At 61.2% G+C, this 23,577-nt stretch overlaps 1 protein-coding gene across 3 annotated transcripts; it reads right to left on the bottom strand.

The window, feature by feature from the left end:
• Positions 1 to 5,438: 5,438 nt before the first annotated feature.
• ANXA6 (annexin A6) lies at positions 5,439 to 22,599 on the bottom strand. 3 transcript variants are annotated; one of them, XM_075441618.1, is made up of 26 exons: positions 22,323 to 22,599; positions 19,896 to 19,956; positions 17,014 to 17,098; positions 16,620 to 16,714; positions 16,400 to 16,513; positions 16,224 to 16,314; positions 16,052 to 16,131; positions 15,921 to 15,977; positions 15,648 to 15,741; positions 15,469 to 15,564; positions 15,161 to 15,219; positions 14,760 to 14,882; positions 14,523 to 14,581; positions 13,342 to 13,378; positions 13,116 to 13,197; positions 12,785 to 12,879; positions 11,986 to 12,099; positions 11,295 to 11,385; positions 10,498 to 10,577; positions 10,259 to 10,312; positions 8,597 to 8,614; positions 7,693 to 7,789; positions 7,330 to 7,425; positions 7,015 to 7,073; positions 6,114 to 6,236; positions 5,439 to 5,792 (listed from the first exon to the last, which is right to left on the bottom strand). In XM_075441618.1, the coding sequence occupies exons 2-26, from the start codon at positions 19,911 to 19,913 to the stop codon at positions 5,733 to 5,735; spliced, it is 1,977 nt and encodes a 658-aa protein (XP_075297733.1). In that variant the 5' UTR covers positions 19,914 to 19,956; positions 22,323 to 22,599; the 3' UTR covers positions 5,439 to 5,732. The 3 variants fall into 3 exon arrangements, with proteins under 3 accessions (XP_075297733.1, XP_075297731.1, XP_075297732.1); XM_075441616.1 differs by lacking the exon at positions 13,342 to 13,378 and adding an exon at positions 14,060 to 14,138 and having other exon boundaries at positions 22,323 to 22,596; XM_075441617.1 differs by lacking the exons at positions 8,597 to 8,614; positions 13,342 to 13,378 and adding an exon at positions 14,060 to 14,138 and having other exon boundaries at positions 22,323 to 22,597.
• Positions 22,600 to 23,577: the final 978 nt, after the last annotated feature.

A 23,577-nucleotide genomic window follows, 5' to 3' on the forward strand; every position in this document is an offset into this window, starting at 1 on the left:
GGGCTGGGTTCAGCACCTTCAGAGGTGAAGGCACCCTGATTGCTTCCGTGTTTGCAGCCGTGCTGTGGGAAACGGGGTGAGGAGGAGCACGGGCCATGGGTGCGGGTGGGAGCTCTCCTGCCCTCTGCTGCTGCTTGTTTTGATTCAGGTCTGCCTTCCTCCATCCATGTCGACCTTGCTCATGGTTGACCCTGCTCATGGGTGAGCAGGGTGGGCCTTGTGCATGTCCAGTGGTGGGAAGCCACAGAAGTGTCCCGAGGTGCCCAGCAAATCCCCCTGCTCTCGGTGCTGCGGGGCGAGGGGAGCGTGTTTCAGCCCTGACGGGATGACGGGGCCGGCCAGGGCCCCACTCTCAGGGGTGGCCATGCCGGGGAGCTGCCCCGGAGCACGGCGGGAGTGGAGGGAGCAGGTGGAGGGTTTGGCACAGCACCCCAGGGCCACTCGTGGGCTTAACTCTGCAGAGGGCTGCGGGGTGCTGCTGATGGGTGCCTCGGCATCCGCAGAGGGTTTTGCTGGGGGCTCCTGCTTGTGCTGTGCTGGTCGGATGGGTCCCGGTGCTCCGGCAGTGAGGGGAAGCAGAAGGCCGACAGTGACGCCATGAAAGCGGGGAGGAAGCTCCGGCCGCAGGAGGGGATTTCCAGAACATTGCGATCTGCTGCCTATGCAAATCAGGAACTCAAATTAAACGGGCAGGATGGGAGGGCTCTGGGATGGAGGGCAAGGGAGAGGCCGGGGAGGGAGCCCAGGAGACTGGGCTGCGGGGAGAGGGCAGGAGGGAGCGTGGAAGGGGTCGGGTGGGCGAGGGGTCAGCAGAGGGGCGGCGAAGGGAGGCACTGGGGTCTCGCTCCCCCAGACCTCCCGCAGCGCCCTGCCTTCGCGGGGGTCGGAGTCGCAGCGTGGCTTTCCAGGGATGCCGGGCTGCTTTTGCTTTGCTGGGTTTACCCTCTCGCTGAACGTGAGCTCTCTTCTCCCTCTGCCTCTGGCATGTGAGGCAAGGCTCAGTGTCACCCGATTCGCGGGAGGAGATCACCACCTCCTGCCTTCCTCCACAGCCTCACCATCCTCCCCCTCCCTCCTCCACAGTCAGCAGGGGCTGGGTTATGGTGGGACCTGGTGCAGCCCCACAGTGGACATGCCAAGAGCTGTGGGAACTGGGTCTGGGAGTGCTCAGAGGATTTCCTGGTGTGCTTTAAGCTTTGAATTATTCAGAGTTCCAATTCACAAGATCAACAACAGGCACAGAGGGGATTTTCCCCTCTTCCTCTCTCCCTGGGCCATGTCTCATGCAACTGCAATGCCTGAGAAAAGGGCTCATCGGCAGTCATCACGTCCTGGAAAGCCGGCTCCAGGGATGATGGCGTGGGGAGAGCGGCCTCGGCGAGCTCAGCCATTTCCCCAACCCAGACCGGGCTGCCCAGTGAGCGGCACGTGGATGTGAGGGGCAAGGCTGCTTCTTCCTCCTTTGGCTTGGGAAGAGGAAGAGCTGAAGAAGAAAACTCTGCCGGCTCCCAAGCCTCCAGGCTGGGTTTCTCCCCTCTGGGGGAATGGGAGGGCAGCGGGTGGGATGGAAGTGTCTCGCTGATGGTGCGGCGTTGGGCCAGGGACCGAGACCCATGTGTCTCTGCACCAGACACGGCTCCTCCCAGGGTCTGGTAGTGAAGAGGATCTCCAGCGGCCCTCAGAGCTGACTCAGAGCGAGAGGTCCGACCCTCTGTACACCAAACACGGCCTCGAGGGGTTTTCTGGATGTCGCAACCTGTGAAATCTGGCGTTGGCTTTGCCTGGAAGCGAGTCCTTGCCCCCGGCATTGCTGGTCAATGTCCAAAGCAGCCGTGTGCTGGGTGCTGGTGTGTAAATCCCTGGTCCTGGCAGCAGCTTCTCTACAGTGGCCCTGAAGGCTGAGGCGTGGGTGGCTGGTGCTGACCCACGCTGCTTACAGCCTTCTAATTCTTTGCCTTTTTCATGCCCATTATTTTGTCCTCCCTTTTCCTTACCTTGCCTTCCTTGAACCGCTTGCCTCCTTGTTGATCACAGAGGCAAGGCATGAGGTTTGTCACCAGTTGCCCTCGGACTGGGCTGGCTGGAGCCAGCGGATGGAGCGGAGGTGTTCCTGGAGGGCGGTGCTGTGACGTGTATTTTCTCTGGAGACCGGGATGCTGCAGGGATGAAGCTGCTTTGTCTGAAGGGTCTGTGACCTGCCCATGTATAGAGGGTTCCATGGGCAAAACAGTGCTCACTTGGGGAATTTTTATTTAATTTATTGTCAGTTAACACAAATTGCTAGTGAGTGATTTAGGTATTAAACAAAACAAGTGTTCTTCCTTTCCCAGGCTTGTCTTAGGGCAATTGTTTTCTTTCCCCATCCTAGTCTCAGTGTTCCTTGTTCCACTGCAGGTGACATTCATTCTGTCCCAAATCCTTTGGCAAGGTGACAGCTCACGTGTAACCTTCTGGCTGCCACCTCTCCATGCTTCTTACTGCACTTCTTCCACTCGGTGCTTCCCCATGTGCCAGGGTCCACAGCCTGTCTTGGTGCTGCTGGTCCCAGGCTCCTCTTGGTTTGCTTGGAGTCCTTCCAAAGTAACACCTCTGCCCAGTGCCTCCTCCTTCCTCCTGGCTGCTTTTAACAGAGCATCTCATTTCTCTGAGCCTGGTGCAGAGTCCTCAGGCTCTCCAGCAAGCGAAGGGAGAAGGAGTTTAATTCGGTCAGCAACGGAGATGCGTTTACTGCAATGCATGACACCAGACAGGAGCAGGTCACCAAACAGGAGCAGGTCTCCGGACAGGAGCTGGCTGCAAATTCATCATCTTCTGCAAGAAGGCATCAGGATGAGAAACGGGGAGAAAATGCCCCAGGTGTAGAGTCAGTCCCAGAGGCCATGCTTGTGCTTCCCAAGATGCTGTCACCCTCCTGGCCTTGCCCTTGGGGTGGGCAGCTCTGCTGAGCTCAGTCCAGTTCGTGGTTCTCCCTCATAGGGCAGCCCACTGTGAGCAGCCCCAGTGTGCTGCCAACCCCAGCAGCGTGGGGCCAGCCACGCTGAAATATCCTGTGTTTAAATAGGGTATGGAGTGTGCTGAAGTGTTTGCAGTGATTAAAATGTTGCTGGCTGTTTTCTGCTGCAGCCGTAGCGACCGCTGCTGGAAATGGATTACTATGGAGCTGGGGCAAGACGAAGGCTTTTTGGCAGCAGGACTTCCCAGGAGAGGGAGTTGCTCCAAGGAGGAAATCCCATCTCACTCTCTGTGTAACTCTGGTATCTTGCCCTCATCATAGAAGCAGCTGGCAGTGGGTGCCAGGGAAATTCCTGGCCTTGGGACTGGTGCATTGGGGTCAGCCGGGCTTCCCAGTGGCAGCATCGCTTGGAGCCAGGCTGGGGACCGGCCCCGAGGGGCTGCCTGGCCGTGTTCCCGGTGCTGTGCAGCTCGAGGCAGCTGGGCTGTGGGTGATGGGGTCACCGGTTGCGGGCTTACAGCAATTGTGGTACAGCCAGAAGTTTCACTGGAGTGTTTACGCCTGTGCCCAGGGAATGCATCCCCCTGTGCGCACCCCCAGAGATGGTGTTTTGGCCACAAGAAGGAGGCAGGACGACAGCTCACACGTTGTGGCCCTGTGCTAATGCCGAGCAGATTTCCTCTCCTGCTCTGGAGGAGCAGAGCTGCACTGCCCCGAATCTGGCTCTCCCAGGGGTACTGGGCTGTCTCCTGAGCCCCAAAACTTCCTTGAACATTGCAGCTGGGTCCCCGAGAGCACCGTTACCAGCTACGGGGACACGGCCAGCTCTGCTCCCTGTGGTCGCTGTGCTGTGCCCGGCTCTCCCGCAGCCTCGTGCCTCTGCTGCGAAGCTGAGAGCTGTGGTGCTGAGCCTCAGGAAGAGATGGGCAGATGAAGATTGGGGTTATATCCTCCTGCAGAACATCTTCTGCAGCTGCTCAGAGCCCTCACAGCAGGTTCCCAGCCACGCGGGTGACCCACGAGCTGCTGTGGGCGTGGGGTGGGCTGAGCCCACCCCAGTGCCACCGGGACTGGGATGCCCATTCCTCGTTACACACAAGGGCAAGACAGAGGAGCCCAGATGTCTATGGGAGAGCATCACGGTTTAACCACAACCAGTAGCTAAGGACTGGACAGCCACTCGCTCACTCCTTCCTGGTGGGACGGGGGAAAGCATCGAAAGGGTAAAAGTGAGAGGACTTGTGGGCTGAGGTAAAGGCAGTTTAATAGGTAAAGCGAAAGCCGCGCACGCAAGCAAAGCAGAAGAAGGGATTCATTCCCCCCTTCCCGTGGGCAGGCAGGTGCTCAGCCGTCCCCAGGAGAGCCGGGCTCCGTCACACCTAACGGTGACTTGGGAAGGCAAACGCCACCGCTCCACACGTGCCCCCCTTCCTTCTTCTTCCTCCAGCTCGGTGCGCTGAGCACGACGCCGTGCGGCATGGCGGGTCCCTGGGGGCAGCGGGGGTCCCGGCTTCCCGCGCACCCCCAGCCCGCTCGCCGGCGGGTGAGGAGCAGGGAAGGCCTTGGCTCTGTGTAAGCACCGCTCAGCAGCAGCTCAACCAGCCCTGTGTTACCAACCCTGGTTTCAGCACAAATCCAAAACACGGCCCCATACCAGCTACTGTGAAGAAAATTACCTCCACCCCAGCCAAAACCAGCACAGAGAGAGTGAAAAAGCTTCAGCCAGGCCATTTCCCCCTGAGAAAGGTGATTTTGTTACAAGGGGATGTTTTACAGGAAGGCATCAAGGGAATTTTCAGTGGCAAAACAACCAGCTGAGTCGTTTCAGCTTCCCTGGTTTGTCTCTACATGTTACTGCTTCTCAACCTCAGCTGGTTGTGAAGTATTATAATAATACTGTGTTATTATCCCTCACGCTGCTTTGATATTTTGAAGGTGAAGCTTTCCTCACCCAGCTATTCTGAGGAAGACTTGGGCATTCAGGAGTTTTTGTTCTGACTTGGAAACAATTGAAAGTGCTGGAATTTCCCACTTTTGGAAATTCCAGTTCTTTTCTCCTGGGCACTGGGGGGAAGTGCAAACAAACTGTTTGGGGGTGTAGCCTCTATGGCATGTGCCTTTCAACTGCTTCTTCAGCAGCTTGAAAGCACAGGAAACCGCGTGCGAGGACGGGTGGATGCCATCAAGTCCGATTTCTATCTCTGTTTTATAAAAACATCATCCACACAACGGCACAAACTCTGCTGGGGGTTTTCAGAGGCGTGAAGCGGAGCTCTCTGAACTCCCTGCGCTACTGCCGGCCCGAGACGCATCTCCAGCCCCTTTCTCAGCACCTGGGGGGCCCTGCGGCGCTGCTCAGAGGGGCTTCAGGGTCTCCAGGGCCCTCCCTGGGGCTGGGGCAGGGCAAGGAGACACCAAGACTCCTCAGCACGGACTCGGTCCCACCCAAACCTGCCCAAATAAATCGACTGCTCTTGCCCCCGGGTCAGCAACAGTAAGGTTTTATTTCTGAGACTTACAGTTGTCTTTTCCATCTGGGTAAATTCCTGGGTTAGTGGCATGTTTGGGTATGAATTATACAAGAATCCCCCTACCCAGACCCCTCTGCTCCCCTCCCCGAGACTCCCCCGCTTGCAATGTGGTGCCGCTTTCCAGCGCAAAGTGAGTTGTCCTCTGCAGGAGTCCAAGTGTCCCCCGAAGCCCCCGAAGCTGCAGTGACATCAAGGCGGTGGGTGCGCGTGTGCTGGCTCAGACACGAAGAAGGGGCTCCCATGGCCGCCTAGTCATCCCCCCCGCACAGGGCCAGCAGAGCCTTGCAGTAGTCGCCGGAGGTGTCCTTCTGCAAGAGGGAGACCCGTGTCAGAGAACTCCTACTGGTGCCTGCCCCCGGGGAAGCCCAGTTCAAGGCGCTGGGCACGGGGAAGGCGTAGCTCCGTGCCTTGGCCACCCCACAGGCATCCGCGCAGCAGTGGAAGGTGTTGGCACATCCCTTCCACAGCCAGACCTGCCAACGCCGGGGCTGACTGGGACAGGTTCCCCCTCCTCAGGCAATGCTCAGCTGCTCATGGCACTGCTCATGGCTCGGGTCCCAGCAGGGCTCATGGCCAGGGCTCAGCCAGACAAGGCGACAAGCTGGGGAGGGACACCCGTGTCCCCTCACCTCAATCATGTGGTGCAGCGATTTGTCGAACAGGTCTATGAACTCGCCCCGGATGTTGAGCAGGTCGATCTCGCTCCGGGAAATCATGATCCGGGTGAGGGTCCTCTCATCCGTGCCAGCACCCTGCAAAGGGGAGCTTGAACAAATAACCCTGGAGGGTCTGGGGCTCAGAGACCCTGCTGGCATCTCCAGCCCAGTCCACGCTGGGGATCGGGTCCAGAGGAGGCCACAAAACTGATCTGATGGCTGGAACACCTCTCCTGTGAGGAAAGGCTGACAGAGTTGGCATTGTTCAGTCTCAAGAACAGAAGGTTGCAGGGAGACCTTATTGCAGCCTTCCAGTACTTAAAGGGGGCTTATAAGAGAGACGGGGACAAACTTTTTAGCGGGGCCTGTTATGATAGAACAAGGGCTCATGGCTTCAAACTGAAAGAGGGTAGATTTAGCCTGGATATAAGGAAGAAATTTTTTACACTGAGAGTGGTGAAACACTGGCACAGGTTGCCCAGAGAGGTGGGAGATGCCCCATCCCTGGGAAGACTGAAGGCCAGGTTGGATGGGGCTCTGAGCAACCTGATCCAGCTGAAGATGTCCCTGCTTATTGCAGGGCGGTTGGACTAGATGGCCTTTAATGGTCTCTTCCAACCCAAACCTTTCTGTGATTCTGTGATCTCTCCTTGGACATGTGCTGGGCTTGCTGCCGGCAAGACACTAGCCTACCACATCTCCTGCTAACCCCAGAAATCTGATGCAGCATTGGTTTGAGCTCAGCCCTGCTCCCTTGGGGACAGCTGAGGGACAAACCCCATCACTGCCATGGGGTTAAATCAGAGAGTCCCAAAGGGCGTCTGCCCAGCAAAGCCCCCTCCCGCAGCCCAGCCCCAGGAGAGCCCATCTGCACCTTCATGGACTTGTAGAGCTTGTCAGCAAAGAAGGCTGGCTTGTTCTTCACGCTCCGGACTGCAACACAGAGGGGAGACAAAGTGAGCTCCTGGCTCATGGCACCCAGAGGACGTCACAGCAAGGAGCTGTGCCACCCATCGGGTCAGCTGCAACCCCTCCTTGGTGTAAGGGTGCAGGCTTGGCCCCATAGGATGCCCAATAAATGCCCTAACCCCACGCCGTGCTGGGAGCCTCCATGGCCCAAAGGCAGCAGGAATCTGCCCTGACGTTGCCTTGGCAGAGGCAGGCAAAGGGGCCCCCGGCAGGCACTGACCGATAGCCAAGAAGGCGTCCCTCACGTCTCCCGACATCCGCTTCCTGATGGCGTGCTCCACGTCGTGGTTGGTCATTTTGATGAACTCCTGAAACACTGGGGATGGGGAGAGGAGAGTGTCACCGCTGAGCCACCCCATCCCAGCCCTGGGCACCCAGGAGACCCAAGCCTCAACCATGGAGACTTCTGAACCAGAACAGGTATGGGGTGACCTCAACCAGCCACCCCAAAGGCCATCTCCTCCCACCACTGAGGAAGCAGGGCCACCCCAACCGCCTGCTGCCCGGGAGCCCTGTTCAGCCCAAATCAAAGCACTTGTGCTGCAGCTGAGGGTCCAACAGTGATGGAGAAAGGTGGTCCTACCTCTGCGGAGGTGAGGGTAGCTGCGGGTGCAGAGGATGCTGAGGAAGCGGGTCTCCAGGGAGTCACTGGAGTCGTTGCTGGAGACGTCAGCAAGTTTCTGAAAGAACAGCCGAGGGTGAAGAGGGGGACAGGGGGATGGGTGTAGGAGAGAGAGGCAAAGATGTCACACAGCTCTTCCTGGGACAGCAAGTCCTGAACATCCTCTTGCAAAGAGCACGGCCTCTCACGAGCAGGAAAATAGCTATTTTTGGCCAAAAAAGGCATTTCTTGTGCATGGATGTGAAGGTGCACAGCTGCACACTCACACACTATGTCTGAGAAAAGATAGTTTCTGGTTTTTATGAGAAAAGCTGTGCAATGCTTGTGGTTAAGACTTTTTTTTTGTCTTTTGGGGAGGGTTTTTTGGGGGTGACCAGTACTGAACAGAGAATTCAGAGCTGCCAGACACAGGAGCTGCCCTCCACCCTGGGCCACAGCAGTGCTGCCCACGGCTCAAACAGCTGCCACCCACCCATCAGGCTACTGCAGTAGAAAGTTGCCCCTTCCCCAGTTCCCACTTTCGGTGAGCCAGAGGACCCAGCCCCGAGTGCCACGCTGCCAGGAACGTGGGTCCTGCGTGCAGGCAGTGGGCAGGATTGGTCCCCAGCCCTCCCAAGGGCAGGAAGGCGGCTTTCTCTCTCTCCTGCCCAGCGCTGCAGGGAAGTGCCCTCGTGCATGTCTCATCTGTCCCCTTGCCACCCATCCGATGCAAGCACCCTGGAGCCCCCAGCAAGCGAGCACAACCCCTGTGGTCAGAGGAGCCCGGCACATGGGGCTGCTATTCCCAGCCCCAGCCCTGCGCCCGAGGACCGCAGCATCCCCTCAAACATGCAGAAGGCTGAGGAGCGAAAGGGCAGGCACTCACCAGGGTCTCAGCAACAACCTGGTGGAGAGAAAGAGAGAGACAGGAAGACAACAGGGTCAGAAGGTGCTGCTCAACCTTTATCCTTCCCTGGCAAAGCGAGGGAAGTCTAGCAAAATCCCTCAAAATGACCTGTCCCCAGCTGCCCTGTGAGCGGGCCTGATCTTAGGACCTGTGCCCTCCTCCACTTTGGCCTCTACACGACTATCTGGGGTGGGGTGGTCTTTGGCCAAGCAAAGTGAGCCCCACCACACCCCTGAGGCTCCTTGGGGAGCATCCTTGCCCGGCCCCAGGCTGGCTCACAGCAGCCTGCCCGCCTCTGCCAGGCGCCGGCAGCGAGAGCAGGGGAAGGGCAGCTTAGCTGGCAAAACACCGCGCCAGGCCAGCTGCCATCCATCTGGCCCGTCCCTGCGTTCGTCATCCCTGGCTCTCTCTTTCTCTGCAGCGTTCCAGGCGAGCGGCAGCGCATGCGACGGTGCAGGCAGCGCAGCGTCCGCTCCCTCTGCCGGCTGCGGCCCCGCTGGGAGAGCTGCACGGCTGCGAGCTGCCGGCATGCGCTGGAGCGAGCGGGCGGCCGAGCGAGGGCTCGGGTTTGGCCCTGCACCGAGCTTCCCATCCCCTTTCAGAAAAGGCTTCGCCCAAAGGAACAGGAGGCCGGGGTGCACAGCCTGAGGGTCAGGGGTCTCCTGACAGGACCCCAGCAATCCCCCGCGCTGCTCTGGCTGCTCAGCCTTCCCCCTCCGTTCCTGGCTCACCACAGCCCAGTAAAGATGAGGCATCTCTCCTACGAGGAACGGCTGAGGGAGCTGGGCTTGTTCAGCCTGAAGAAGAGGAGGCTGAGAATGGATTTTATAAATATCTGAAGGGTGGGTGTCAGGAGGACGGGGCCAGACTCTTTTCAGTGGTGCCCAGCGACAGGACAAGGGGCAACGGGCACAAACTGAAGCACAGGAAGTTCCAGCTGAACATGAGGAAGAACTTCTTCCCTCTGAGGGTGACGGAGCCCTGGCACAGGCTGCCCAGGGAGGTTGTGGAGTCTCCTTCTCTGGAGATATTCAAACCCCGCCTGGACAAGGTCCTGTGCAGCCTGCTCTGGGTGACCCTGCTTGGGCAGGGGGTTGGACTGGGTGACCCACAGAGGTCTCTTCCAACCCCTGCCATGCTGGGATTCTGAGATTCAATGGTTTGAGGGCTGTGGCAGGCATCCCGGCGCACTGGCTGTGTGCAAAGCAGCTCAGGCTTCAGGGCTGCCCCGTGCGCAACGCAGAGCTGGGTGGCTCCTCCAGACCAGCCCAAAGCTGCCTTAGAAGCTCCAGTGCCAAATTTCAGCATCGCTGTGTGTTGCCGGTCCCCAGCGTGGCAGCTCTGCACAAGAAATGCTGCAGCCCCCAGCTGGGAGCTCCCCGGGGCTGAGCCCTGGGGCTGCTCTCATGGTTTGCAGCTTCCCCGTGTGTGGGGCAGCAGAGCCCGCGGCAGCAGAAATCAGGCCTGGGAGCTTTACCTCCGAGGATGTCACTTCACCTGGCATCTCCCCCTGCAGCTCACAGACACCCTGCCCCAGCAGCATTTGCTTCCCTGAGGATGCTGTTTCCAGAGCAGAGGATGCCATATCCTCATTTTTTTTTTATGCAGATCCTGTGGCAGTGCTGCCGGTATGGTTCTTACCTTGGCATCTTCATGCGCCTGTGTGAGGTTCTCTGGTCCTTCGTCACGGTTGCCCTGTGGGTCAATACAAAAATCACGGAGCTGGGGAGAGGACATCTCCCGGCAAAGCCCCAGGGAAGGGGATGGCAGACGGGCTCCCGCAGCGCTGCCCAGCTGAGCGGTGATGTCTCCTCCACAGCCACATCCTCGCAGACCCCCACCAGGGAGGGGACAATCCTCAGCGAGACAGCCGCTCTTACCAGAGCCAGGGAGACGAGAATCCTCTTGAAATGCCCTGATGTGTCAGAGCTCAGGTCGTCTTCCAGGCGCTTGTGGTAGGCTGCGGAGAAGGGGGACGGCTGAGCCTTGCACCCCACCTGCAGCTCTGCTTCCCACCCACCAGCGCCTGTCCTGCCTGTGATGCCATGGGGCCCACGCATGGTGGTGGCCATCTTCCAGCCTTTTCATTGCTGAAGCAGATGCCTCCACCTGCTATTTTCAGGCCTGGGGATCAGCCCAGCAGCTCTAATGCCCTGGGTGTGAGCACAGCTTCTTGCTCCAGGTGCTCCCGAGGGAGAGGGGTCATTGCAAAAGAGCTCTCGGTGAGGACACATCGGTGGCAGAGCTGGGACATGTCACCGTGATGTGGAGAGAGGCCAGGACCAGCCACAGAGCCATCTGTTTAAAACCATGGGCTCTCTGGGAGAGAAGAGGCTGGGGATTTAACCTGGAGCTTGCAGCTCTTGTTCCCTAGGGAGAAGGGGGCATGGATGGAAGGGAAGGAGAAGCGTATGGTCTGGAGGTGTGAGAAATCACAGGATGGATTTGAGGACTCCTGCCAGCCTCATCCCATGTTTCCACTGCTCTTTGATAAGGTGTTGGACCTGGGGAAGAGCTGCCCTTGCCTGGAAGGACTGATAGACATCCACAGCGCCAAGCTGCAGACCCAGCCCAGAGACAACAGTTGTGCCCCAGGCTCTGGCAAGGGCCTCGTGCAGCGTTAAACCAGGCCCGAGCCCAGGACCCGGGCGCTCCCTGTGCCCCTCCCGTGCCGTACCTTCCTGGTACGCCTCGTTGATAGCTGCGATCTCCTTGTTGTTCCGCGTGGCCATGATTTCGATGAGGACGCTCTCGTCTGTGCCGGCCCCCTGGAAGAGAGCGGCATGGCAAGGTGCTGCGGGTGCCAGCGCTGGCCAGGGACATGGCAGCATCTCCCCACCGGTGCCAGGCAAGGAGCTGCTCTAACCCCGGGGCTACCACGTGCCAAAAGTCCATGTCCAGCAAATGGCCTCAAAGGCTGGTCGGAACCAGCACAGAAGCGTCCAAGCATGCTGCTAGTGGGGTCCCAACCGGTGTGACTGGTGGACAGTGGTGCATGCCACTGGTTTGCCCCTACGCTGGCTCTCCTGTGACTGCCTGTGCCTGGCAGGGCACTGCTCCCACTGCAACGTCGGGATGCTCCGTAAAGCAGCCAGAAAAACCCCTTAAAGGCTCTGTGTACAAGCTGGCTAGAACGTGCTGAGCTGCAAAGAGACCAGACTGGGCTCCCAGCAGGTCTTGAGTGCAAATCAGGTCTTTATCCTGGTGTTGTCTACTCTGCTTTCCTTCCATATAGGAGATGAGAGCCTGGGGGTGTGCAAACCCGGGGTGCGCTCACAGCCCTGGGCCCCTGGCAGTGCGGGTACAACCACAGCGAAAACCACCTCGTCCTCACGTGCTGCAGCCAATGCCACCAGCGCGGCCGTTACCTCCACGGCCTTCTGCAGCTGCTTGGCATCGTACTGCGCCGGCGTCAGCATGAGCCCCAGGATCAGCTTGGCCAGGCTGCCCGACAGCTCGGATTTCAGGTCTGCCATCAGGTCCTGCAAAAGCGTTTGAGGGTTCAGTCCCTGGATTATTCTGCAGGGGCGGATCAGCCAAGGCAACACCGGGAAAAAACAGGGGAGGAGAGTGTGGAGGTGGGAGACATCTGGGAAGAGCCTTGGGGGCGGTTTAAGGTCACATTTTGGGGAGTAGCTCTGGGGAGATCCTAGCTCTGGAGTCCTCTGTGAGGGACCATGGATGGGCCAAGCGAAGGGGAAGGGACATCCTTCCCCTCGGGCTGGTGGTGCACCCAGAGCAGGAGGCTGCTTTGGCAGCTCAGTCTTAGAACCACAGAATGGTTTGGGTTGGAAAGGACCTTCTAGATCATCTAGTTCCAACCCCCCTGCCATGAGCAGGGACACCTTCCACCAGACCAGGGTGCTCAAAGCCCTGTCCAACCTGGCCTTGAACCCTGCCAGGGAGGGGGCAGCCACAGCTTCTCTGGGCAACCTGGGCCAGGGCCCCACCACCCCCAGAGTGAAGAATTTCTTTCTTGTATCTGATCTAAATCTACCCTCTGTCAGTTTAAAGCCATCACCCCTTGTCCCATCACTGCAGAGAGTCATGCTGGGGCAAATCGGGGTGCCCTGGCTGCCCGCTGCTCCCCGGGTGGGATTTCTCCGTGTGGGAAGGGGCAGGATGCGGGCAGAGGGAAGGAGCGGGGCGGGAGTGGGGCCGGCGTACCCTGCCGTAGTGAGCTTTGTAAGCCTTTAGGATCTGCTGCCTCTGGGCGTTGCTCCTCTGCGTCACCACGTCGATGATGGCCCCTTCGTCCGTGCCTGAAAGGACAGCAGTGATGCTGGGGAGAGCTGAGGGGGCCAGCAGAGCCACACCATGTCACCCCTAACTGCGGGCACATCATTGCCGCCCCGTAAATGGGAGATGGGGAAGAGGGAGCTCCCAGGGCTCCACAACTGGCTCTTTTCCCCCTCCCTGCGTGCACCAGGGTGGGTTTTCTGCCCCAGGAGCTGCTGAGGAGCAGCAGGAAGGGGCTGGGTGTACGGTCCCCACTTACCCAGGCCCTTCATCGCCTTCCTCAGCACCTGTGCGTCCCCGTCGTCGTTGAAGCCTGCCGCGGGCTGCACGGTTCCTCGCAGCTGTGGGTGCACAGAGAGGTTTGGGTTCATCCCTGAGCTGGGTGGGATGGAGGGAGGGATGGAGAGAGAGAGGGATGGAGGGAGGGAGAGAAGGTGCCACCCGGCAAGCCGAGGCCAAAGCACGTCGTGTGTTAGTGCAAGCACCTGGGGCTCAGTGAGGACGTCCCCGCCACCATCACCCCTGCCATCGAGGGGCAAACCATAGCCAGGCCAGCAGAGAGCGGGGAGAAGACAGCAACAGACAGTGCCTGGAGTCTCGGTGTCCTGCTTGGTGTTATACCCATCACCCCTGGCACTGGGACACCTCGGCCGGGGCTGGCCACGTCAGCTGAGAGCCAGGAGTCGCTGGAAGGGTGCCCGCTCCTACCCTGCGATTCTACCCTCCCGCATCCTCACAGCTCCCAGCACATCTCCATCCTCCCCTCTCATGTGAGGCTCTGGGTGCCTTTTCCACACATCCCAGTGCACCCTTTGCGGGTGCCTCCAGCTGCATGCAGTGTCCCAGCTCCCCACGGCACAGCCGTGTGCCCCGGCGTCAGGGTGGGCTGCTGCGGGGAGCGGGAGGTCTCCGGCGGGCACCGGAGCCAGGGCTGCGCGTGATGCATTGCACAGACATGCAGGGCCTGCCACCTCGGAGAGAGGAGGGGGTTAGTGGAGCCCATGGGGAGCGACCAGCCCTGCCAGGGTTACGTCCCACCAGCCTCGTGCCCCAGAACCAGAGAAAGGCGTTGAGAGAAGCTGCGGAGCGAGAGGCAGAGCAGAGGCGCAGGGCTGGCCGTGCCCCACAGCAGCGAGGAGCAGGCGGGGGTCCTGAGCTGGCAGGGAGAAGAGAGGGGGTACAGAGAGGGTCAGGGGTGCTGACCTCGACTTTGGCCACCGCGCTAAGCTCCCACATCCGATAGGCCACCTGCGCCGCCTCGGGGAAGAACTCACCTGCGGCACTGCAACGGGAGGGCAAGGACAGGGGACGGTGAGCCCTGGGGCCCCGTCCTGCCCCTCCACGGGGGGTTTGCACCCGCTGGGTGCTGGGCACGGGGGGCAGGAGCTGGGTGGGAAGGGAGGGGAAGCGGGTGGTAAATCCCAACGGCCCCCATGGGAGCATCCTCCTCCTCCAGGTGTTTGTCTGTGTCCTGCGGGGCTGCCACGTGCCAAGAAGGGACCATGGCATCGCGGTTCCCGTGCCGAGGGGCCCCAGGACCCCCCATACCGAACCGCTGTCGCTGCAGGTGCTGCTGGTCCAGGTGCTCCGCCAGGCTCTGACCCGGGGGTTGGTACCCAGCACCAAGGGGACAAAGAGGGACAGATGGGGTGACAGGCAGTCTTACTCATCGTCCCCTCCACACAGCTTCAGCAAAGCCTTCTTGTACTCCCCGGAGGTGTCCTCCTGGAAAGACAGACAGAAACGGAGAACCATGCATCACGGAGGGTCAAGGTATCGGCTGGTGGAGAGGGGTCTCACTGAGCCTTGCCCCCAGCCGGCACAGGGGCCACGGGCGCTGGCATTGCGAGGGAGGCAGCACCAGCAGCCGCTGGGAGGGTGACTGGGGACCCACAGCGCTTACCTTTATCATGTTGTAAAGAGATTTCTCATACTTGGTCCTGAACACCTCCCGGATGTCCAGCATGTCGATCTCGCTGCGGGACACCATGATGCGGATCAGCGTGTTGTCTCTCGTGCCCAGCCCCTGCAACGGAGGAGCCCGCGCATCGAGCATGGGATGGCCGAGCAACCCTGCTCAGCCCATCACACCTGAGACCCTCTGTCAGATTTCTACCCAGCCCTGGGTCTGAAGGAATGAGTCCTTTGGAGGGAAGAGCAGAGACCCCAGGTCACATAGGTCCTGTCTTCATGGACCTGCATCACCGTGCCCTCCAGCAGCACCCCGTGGCAAGGGGACCCCTCCTCTGCCCAGCTCCCCAAAACACTACGGGGGATGCCCTGGGGAAGGGGTGAGCCACTCACCTTCATGGCCTTGTGGAGCCTTTCAGCAAAGTACTCTGCCGTGCTTCTGACGCACTTCACTGCCGGGAAATTGAGGCGTGGTGAGGGATGCTGGCACCCGGCTTCACCAGCACCCCGAGCCTCTGAGCACCGGTGCCCCTCAGGCACCGCATTCAGCATCCCCACCCACCCTGAAGGAGCCTCCCTGAGCTCCCTGAAACCAGGCACAGCCACAACCCAAACCCTGCTGGCTCTTGGGCTGAGCCCTCCCACCCTGTCAAGGCCAGCGGCGCGATTCCACAGCACTCCCCACACAGGGGCTGACGTACCCACGGCCAGCATCAGCTTCTCGAAGTCACCAGAGAGCTCTCCCCGGATGCTCCTCTCGATTGGCTTCCCGGAAATCTTCAGGTACTCATCAAAGACTGTGGGACGAGAGCCAGATAATGCCTGGAGAAGCTGCCAAGATACCTTCAAGCCCAGCTTCGGGCTTGCAGGAGATGCTCACCCAGGCGGAGGTGCTGCTTGCTTCGCCGGCCAAGGATGTAGATGAACTGGGCCTCGTCCGTGCCCCATTTCATCTCGCCAGCTTCCAGCAGGTCCTTGTGAGATGGGGAAGGTGGCAAAGCCTGAGTCCGGGTGCTGCTCACGTGGGGCTCTGCCCAAGCATGGGTGCCCTTGACACCCACCCACCCTTCGCAGCCCTAGGTCTGCATGGTCCCAGTGCCACCCGCCCGTCCCTGCCTAGATGCCACCCGTCCCAGCCACCCACCAGCCTCACCTTGGCATCCTGCTCCACCAGGTCCTCGCTCACCACGTCATCCTCCTCCCTGGTGCCCTGTGGGACAGACAGGCTCAGCCCTGCTGGGCTCAGGCACCCACCACCTACAAACACTGGACAGACGGACATACCTGAAGGAGAACAACGAGCATCTTCTTGAAGTGGCCTGACGTGTCTCCAACGATGTCAGCCTCCAGGTCTCTCTCGTAGGCTGGTGGAAGAGGGAGAGGTCAGGGCCTGGAGAGATGGATCCCCTCACCCCAAGGGGATATGGGGCAGGCCCTGCCCTTCCCCAGCCCTCACCGTCTTTGTAGGCAGCCACCAGGTTGTGGATCTCCTGGTTGGTGCGGGAGGCGAGGATCTCAATGAGGCATTTCTCATCCGTGCCGATGCCCTGCGGGCAGAGACGCAGCCCTGTCAATGGCAGAGCCAGCCAGGGCATCCTCAGAGGGGTCCTGGGGGGGCTGCCCACCCCTTACCGCGATGGCATCTTTGATCTCCTTGGCATCACTGTAAGCTGGGGGCCGCATCAGGCTCACAATCAGCCGCTCAAACTTCCCTGTCAGCTCGTACTTGAGGTCTGCGATGAGGTCCTGGTGGAGGGGGAGAAAGGGGCTGGGGGACCCTTTGCTCCACAGCATCTCTGAGCGGGACCAGGGAGCGGTGGGGGCACGGGCTGGGCAGCATTCCTGCCGTTACCTTCCCGTAGAGGGACTTGTAGGCTTGGCAGATCTCCACTCGCTGCTTGTTGCTTCTGGAGGTGATGAGGTCAAGGATGGCCTCCTTGTCACTGCCTGCGGGGACAGATGAGAGTCACGTTTAGCCCCACGGCTGGGTCTCACCCCCCATGGCTGGGCTGGTCGTAGCCATCCTGCTGTGCCCAGAGCTGCTTCCAGCTTAGGGCCGGGAGGAGAAGCAGAGCCAAGCTGGCCCCGGGGAGGAAAGGGGAGCTGGGGGAGGTCCTGGCACGGTGCTGAAGCAGACAGGCAGCTGAAAGGGGAAGCAGTGCAGGATGCCCAGCCATGCAAGGGTCAACCGAAGGAACAGGGAAGATCAGGGCGGCCCCGGCGTGACAGTCCAGGAGCATCCGTACCAAATCCCTTCATGGCATTGTACAAGGCCTCTGCATCCTGACTGGCATCAAAGCCTGGGAAATCCTTCACCGAACCCCTGTAGACCTAGGGGAAAGGAGGAGAGAGGGTGAAAGGAGAAGGAGCAGCCACCGGCTCCTAGCAGGACAGGGGGAAGGAGAAGTTGAAGCTGAGCAGGATTCGGGCAAGATCCGCTCCCGCTCGGGGCTGCCCGAAGGCAAAGCTCAGCCTCAAACATAAACACTTGTTCTTTTCCTCAGTTCCTTTCTTTCCTGTTTGCTCTCCTCGCTGTGCAGATTGTTTGTGTGCTGGGTCACTGGAGTACACAGCCTTCCCTCTCGTGTCTCGCTGGCATCGCTCTGTTGGCTGCTTGTGCCCTGTGTTTAAGCTGGATGCAGTCCTCCCTCCCGCACCAGCGAGAGCCAGGGTTTGAAGGCAGGTTCCTTCAGCTCTTTCTGTTCCCAGCACTGTCCTGGGGCGGGGTGGGGGGGAGGGTGGGCAGGAAGAGGGAAGACCCTGTGGGAGGGCTGGACACCCTGAATGCAGGGGCAGGCACCCAAGGACCGGGGTGATGCCCTGCGGTGCAGCCGGGCTGACAGGAGTTATCGAGGATGGATTGGGAGCGATGATGGAAGTCATTTTGCAACGCCTGCTGCGAGCAGGGAAACCCTCTGGATGCTGAGGATGCCCAAGCTCTGCATGGCCTCAAAATGAGGAGACACGTTTACAGGCACAAAATCATGGGCTGCTAAGTGGAAAGCACCGAGAAGTGCCAGAGCTGCCAACAGCTTGTCCTGCCCCAGCGTGAGGTCCTGCGGGACCCAGGCTGGTCCGAGGGGTCGGAGCTGAGATCCTGGCTACAGGGAAAGGCTTTCCCAGGAGCCTGAGAAATCCTGGGGTTTGGCATGACCCACTTCAGTCTGCTCCTCTGCACCTCCAGGCTGCACCACGGGGAGCCCAGGAGCGACACCCCCAAACAGAGACCTCAGGGAAAAGCGGGGGCTGGGGTTTCGCTCCCCAGGTTGGCTTTGTCCGGGGGAATTCACCTCGCGGGAGCCTGGGGCTGGACTCTGCACGAGATCAGCACAAACCCTGGGTGGAAGCAGATGTGAAACCAGCCCAGCCCCACATAAGGAACTGGGACGCATCCCCACTGGAGGCACAGAGTGGAAGGAGCTGGACAGCAGCATTTCCTCGGCGGTCTCACTGGGGAGCAGGAGGGCTGGGAGCCAGGGCTCTCGGCTGTGGCAGCACCCTGGAAAACTCTGAGCACCCCCCTGCACTCTGCTTGTACCGCGTGCCAACCGGGCACGGGTCCCATCCCAACTCCACAGCACAACAGCTCTGCTGCACATCTCAGTCAGCACCTTCAGAAAGAAACTGGCCTCTGTACCCCCATTTCCAGAGAGAAACCAGTCTGGGCTGGGCACATCCCACAGGCCCTCCCTGGAGGAGCTGCTGGCTCTGGTGTCCCACGTGGTGGGGACCAGGTCGGGCAAGAGGAGACGCTGCCCTTCGCGGGAGCCGGACAGGCACAGGGACGGATCGTATTGCAGGCAATTCATCCAGAGAGCTGGATTTAGCCCCGCTTCCCGGCAGCTCCCAGACCCTCCTGGCTCGGTGCAGGCTCCTGCCCACACACATGCCTCGCAGAGACGTAAATAAGAAGTTGCAGGGCAAGGAGGTGCCCGGAGACAGCAGCAGGGGACAAGGGTGGCCAGAGGGTGCTGGCAACGGGGAGACAAGATGTTGGCCCTGGTTAAATGCGGAGGAGGAGCAGGGCTGTGTTGCTGCCTGCTGAGCCACCGACGCACGAGCTGCCTGCCTTGCCGCAGTGCTGCCATGGCGGGGGCGAGGGAAACTGAGGCAGGAGCTTGGTGCTGTGCTCCCTGCACTCTCGTGGGAACAAGCCCCGGGGAGGTGCAGAAACATCACTGGGGAGGGAAGCAGCATCCTGCCCGCCGTGCCCTCCTCACACCCCCATGTCCCTTTCCATCCCCCCTTCAGCTGCCGGGGCCCCCGCCTCCCCTCCTCCAGCCTCTGAGTCATCCCGGCCTGCCTGGGACCTCCCAGCTAAAAATAAGCCAGGCTGGGGCCAGGAGGGTGGAAGCAAAATTCCCAGCGTGGCTTCGTTCGCTCTCACACCGTGGCTTCTCGGGGTCCTGGACCACTGCAGGGGTGATGCTCACCCACGCTGTGCCTCAGTTTCCCCACCCAGAGGCAAAACCACCTCTTGGCTGGGCAGTGAGCCGCACGTGACAGAGCTTAAGGCAATGATTACTTGATTTCTGGAGGGAATGGAAAGTGGAGTCTGGCCCCGAGCGGTGGAGAAGGGAGGCTCTGGGCTGGGACTCCTCCCCAGCCTGGCGCAGTGCAGCCATGCTGTACCCCGGCAGCCACAGCTGCCCGCCGAGGCAGCGTTTTCCACCCACGCCGAGATGTTTTCCTGGCTGCAAGGGAGCACCTGCTCACCCAGCTGCCACATTGCTCCAGCCCCGGCTTGGAGAGGGGGAGAAATCCAGGCTGGGGGAGGGAGGTCAAAGCGGGGCCGCACGCCTCGCAGCGGGCTCAGGCACCATTGGGATTTCTCCCCAGCAAAAACCCAAATCCCCAGTGCAACGTCTCTTCTCCTCTCCTTCCCTCCCCCGTCCCATGCCAGTCCCAAAAGGATTTTTGCTCCTCGCTATCCCTGCTCTCCCAGCGCTTTCCCTATCTGCATCCCATCCAGACAGCGCTGGCTGGGCAGGCAGGAATGTAAACAGGCTGCGGGCAGCCCGAGCGCGTCACCACCATCCTTGGTGCGCAATGGAGACCCTGCCTGGTGCTGGGGTCTGCCCTGCGGCACCCTCCGTACCCATCCCTGCCGGGTGTGGGTCACCCTTACCTTCCCTTTGGGTGCCATGGCTTCCCGAGCTGGAAATCCCTGGAGTGAGGGCAAGGAGGAGCTGCGGGAGGGAACAGAAAAGCCGTCGTGAGCCAAAGGCCCCTCTCCGCGGGCTGCGTTGGCTCAGGGAGGCTTCGCTCCCTCCCGCGGGCGCTGCTGCCGGCCATGGCTGCCGGTGCGGAGCCCACGCGAGGGCCATGGCTGGGTGCTGCGGGGACCCCGTGGTCACCAGAGCCAAGGTCCTTTGGTACCAGGCACCGAGTTGGGGACCCCACGGGCTGGGAGCTGTGGATACGGGCCCCCCGCGCACCTTCCTGACAGCGCCGAGAGAAACCGGGAGGGGAAGAAAGCGCTGAATACGTGGAAATGGGCTGAGCATCCTCCGTGGGGCTGACGCTCCTTACTGCACCCCACAACGCTCCCTGCAGCCCCCCTCCCCGAGCCCTGGCACCGTCCCAGCTTCAGCGGCCGCTGGGGACGCCTCGTTGCCGGGCAGCCCCCGCCAAGTCCCACCAGCTTTATCTGAGTTTCCGCGCGCCGTATCAAGGCCGCCATCAGCCCCACACAACCAGCAGAGCCCAGGAAACGCAGCCGGGTTTCCAGGGTAACTCGCACGTTGTTTTTTTAACACCAGCACCATTTATAGCTGCAAACCGCTGCGGTGGGGGCTCTCCCCACCTCCCCAGAGAAAGTCCCCAGGCAGCGCCGTCTGCTCTGAGAAAGCTGACGGAGGGAGAGAAACAGCTGGAAAATGGAGCCCGGCCATGAATGAACCACTGAGCGTCAGCTGAGCTCCAGCCACAAGGCACGGCTCCCTCCTCGCCCTCCCTCCGAGACACGTTGCAGGAAGGCTCAAGGCGCAGTAGGGAGGGGGGTTCTGCCCCCAGCCGAGCTCAGTTTCGTGCCATGGAGCCAGTAGGCAAAAAATTGCCTGAACTTCCCCAGCTTGGCCCTGTGTTCCTGCAAGAGCACCCGTGGAGGGGGAGACCCAGCCCCGCAGCCGTCGGTGTGGCCGGGTCACCCCGCTCGGGCGCAGGGAGCTCCCTGGCATCCGCAGCCACCTTCGCTGAGGGGAGGAAATTGTGCAGAAAAGCAGATCTGCCTTCGCCTCCCCTTCCCTTTTCAGCTGGGGCGGCCGCAAGCCTCGGCCACCCTTTCCCACAGCTCCTGGCTGGGGGAGAGCCCTTGTGTGCCCTGTGCTGCAGCCAGGTGCTGGGTGGGCACCTGGGGATCACAGCCCCCAGACCACGTAGGAGCCTGTACGTGAAGCTTTGTACCCTCCAGGGAACTGAGAAAGCCCTGCGTGTCGCGGCCCTCCTGCCTGCAGCAGCAGGGCTGAGACCGCCCAACTCATCTCAGCAGTGGCGGAGAATCCCCGGCCACACCCAGGCCGCAGCCGGTCCCTGCAGAGCCCCTGTCCCCGTCCCCCCCACCGCTGCCGAGGCCTCTGCGGAGGCCGGGGGAGCAGCCCCAGCTCTTGCCCTGCCAGCAGGCGATGCGGGGAGGATGCCTGGACAAACACCGCGTCCATGGGGTGGGCGGCGAAACCGGGACGCTGCAGAGCCCAGGCATGGGGATACCCACCCACCCCCCCGCCGAAATGATGGAGAGGTTTGAGTTGTGGGGGTCCCTGCACTGAAAGTGCCACGAGAAACCCTAAATGATGTGCACAGCCCGTCCCCTTTGCCAAAAATCCTCTGTCCCCCCGGCAGCGTGCACCCCGCCACGGCTTTGGGCTCAGAGGTTTCACCCCAGGAGCCCGGCAGCTATTTCTGCAGCCCGCTGCCTGGCAGGGCTCTCCCGGCACACCCAGCACCCCGACACCCCTAGTCCTGCCCGCCGGGCGGAAAAAGAGCTTTGCTGGGTTCAAAAAAGCTGCATCCGTCCCCACCACGAGGCAAAGGAGGTCTTGAAAGTCCCCTGCCCCACCCCAGCACCAAAAAGCCCCCCTGCCCTTCCAGAGCTCCGTGTCTCTGGGGCGTCGTATGGCACCTTTACCCGTGCGAAACTTGGCGGGTACCGAGCCAGGGGGATGCTCCCCACTGAGCCCAGCTCGGACCCCCGCACCGAGGGACGGGCGCTTCCGTGGCAGCACGGACAAAGGCGCATCCCGGCCGGGGCACACCCATGGGCCCCGCAGCAGCACCAGCGCCCGCCCGGAACAGCACCCGCCGGCAGCGCAGCCCCCCAGGCTTCTGTTAAAAAAACAAGAACTTATCATAAAAAAGAGAAAGAAAGAAAACAAGGATCCCCCTTGCAGCCACCCCTTGAAGGGAGCCTCCGCTTCCGCGGCTCGCCGCTTTCCACCCCTCGCACCCCACCGCGGTGGCTTTGCACACCAGTATGGTCCCCCTGCACGCCAGCACGGTCCCCCCACATGCCAGCACGGTCCCCCCTCATGCCAGCACGGTCCCCCCGCACACTCACGAGTGGCACCGCGGCCCGTCCGGTTGCGCTCGGTGCGTTCCTGTGGCCCTGCGCTCGTCCTTGGCGTGCAGCTGTTTCCTCCCGGCGAGACGTCACCGCTCGCCAGCCCTCCAGTCCCCGCCTGCCATGACACCGGGGTCAGGGCCCCGCTCCCACCCTCGCCGCCACGCCACACCTCAGCCTCGTGGTTTTGGGTGCAGGGGGACCCGATGCCGCTCGCAGAAGCCCCCTGCCCTTGCTGGGGTGTGGGAATGGCTCGGCAGAAAAGCCCCGCCGGTGTGTGCGGGGGCTGCGTGCCAGCAGCGGTGACGGGTACGATGCAAGGCAATAACGGGGATTGCATTTCGACTGCGGAAATTTCACCCCTTCCCGTCCCCCCGCCCCGGTTTCCTGGTGAATGCCGGGGTGTGGGGTACCCTGCTGCCGGCCACCTCCGCCCGCACCAAACCACCCCTTTCCCTGGTCGCGGTCAGGAAACGAGCACCCCCCACTCTCTCTCTGCAGAAGCCAAGGAGGGTTTTGGCCCCCCAGGACCTGCTGACCAGGGCTCTGCAAGGAGCGCCCGTGCGGCAGGAGCCGAGCTGGCACGGGGAGCGGGGCAGAGGTGGCTCGCTGTGCCCCCCAGCCCTCCCTCCCGTGCTGCAGACACCCTCGCAGCGCAGCCCTGGGTGGAGATGCAGGCTGGGTCTCTCAGAGATGCTCCTGGCAGGCTGCACGCTGCCTGCAGTGCCCTGAGGCCCTTCCCTTCCCTGCCTCGCCCAGGTTAACCCCGCTCCTTCCTTACCACCACCCTTTGCCCCAGCCAGCCCAGAAACTGCAGAAGGAGCCGGCGGGGCTCCCCAGGAGCCATGGGCAGTGGTGCCTGCGCTCTGGCCGATAGCAGCAGGAGCAGATAAAACCAAGGGCCCCCTTGAGATGTTGAAGGATGCCGGCGTGTAACCTTCCAGGCATCCAGGCGCTGGTGGTACCCGCTGGCTCAAGCATCTCTCTGGGGCTGCAAGGCAGCGGTGCTGCTCAGCCCTGCCTGTCCTGAGCGATGGTGGTCCTGGGCAGCAGGGACCCCAGGCTGGGTGTGACATGATGGCAAGCATGCAGCCACAGGGCTGTGTGTGTGTCCCCAGGGAGGAGATGACAGCCAGCCAGCACCCGCTGCTCCTTCCTGCCCCATTGTTCCCTCAGGGCAGTGTTCCCTTGGGCTGGCGTTGGTGTCTGGAGACCTTGCTCATGTGAAGCGGCGTGGGTGACAAGCACAGCT

Source organism: Opisthocomus hoazin, chromosome 22, assembly GCF_030867145.1.
Source record: "Opisthocomus hoazin isolate bOpiHoa1 chromosome 22, bOpiHoa1.hap1, whole genome shotgun sequence".
NCBI lineage: Eukaryota > Metazoa > Chordata > Aves > Opisthocomiformes > Opisthocomidae > Opisthocomus > Opisthocomus hoazin.

Bases quoted from the DNA above. Each gene is read 5' to 3' on its own strand.
- ANXA6 (XM_075441616.1), bottom strand. The intron at 11,386-11,985 runs GTAACGGCCGCG...GCTCTCTTCCAG, and splicing joins AGCTGCAGAAGGCCGTGGAG to GGGGCCGGCACAGACGAGAG. The intron at 10,313-10,497 runs GTAAGAGCGGCT...ATTGACCCACAG, and splicing joins TTCTCGTCTCCCTGGCTCTG to GGCAACCGTGACGAAGGACC.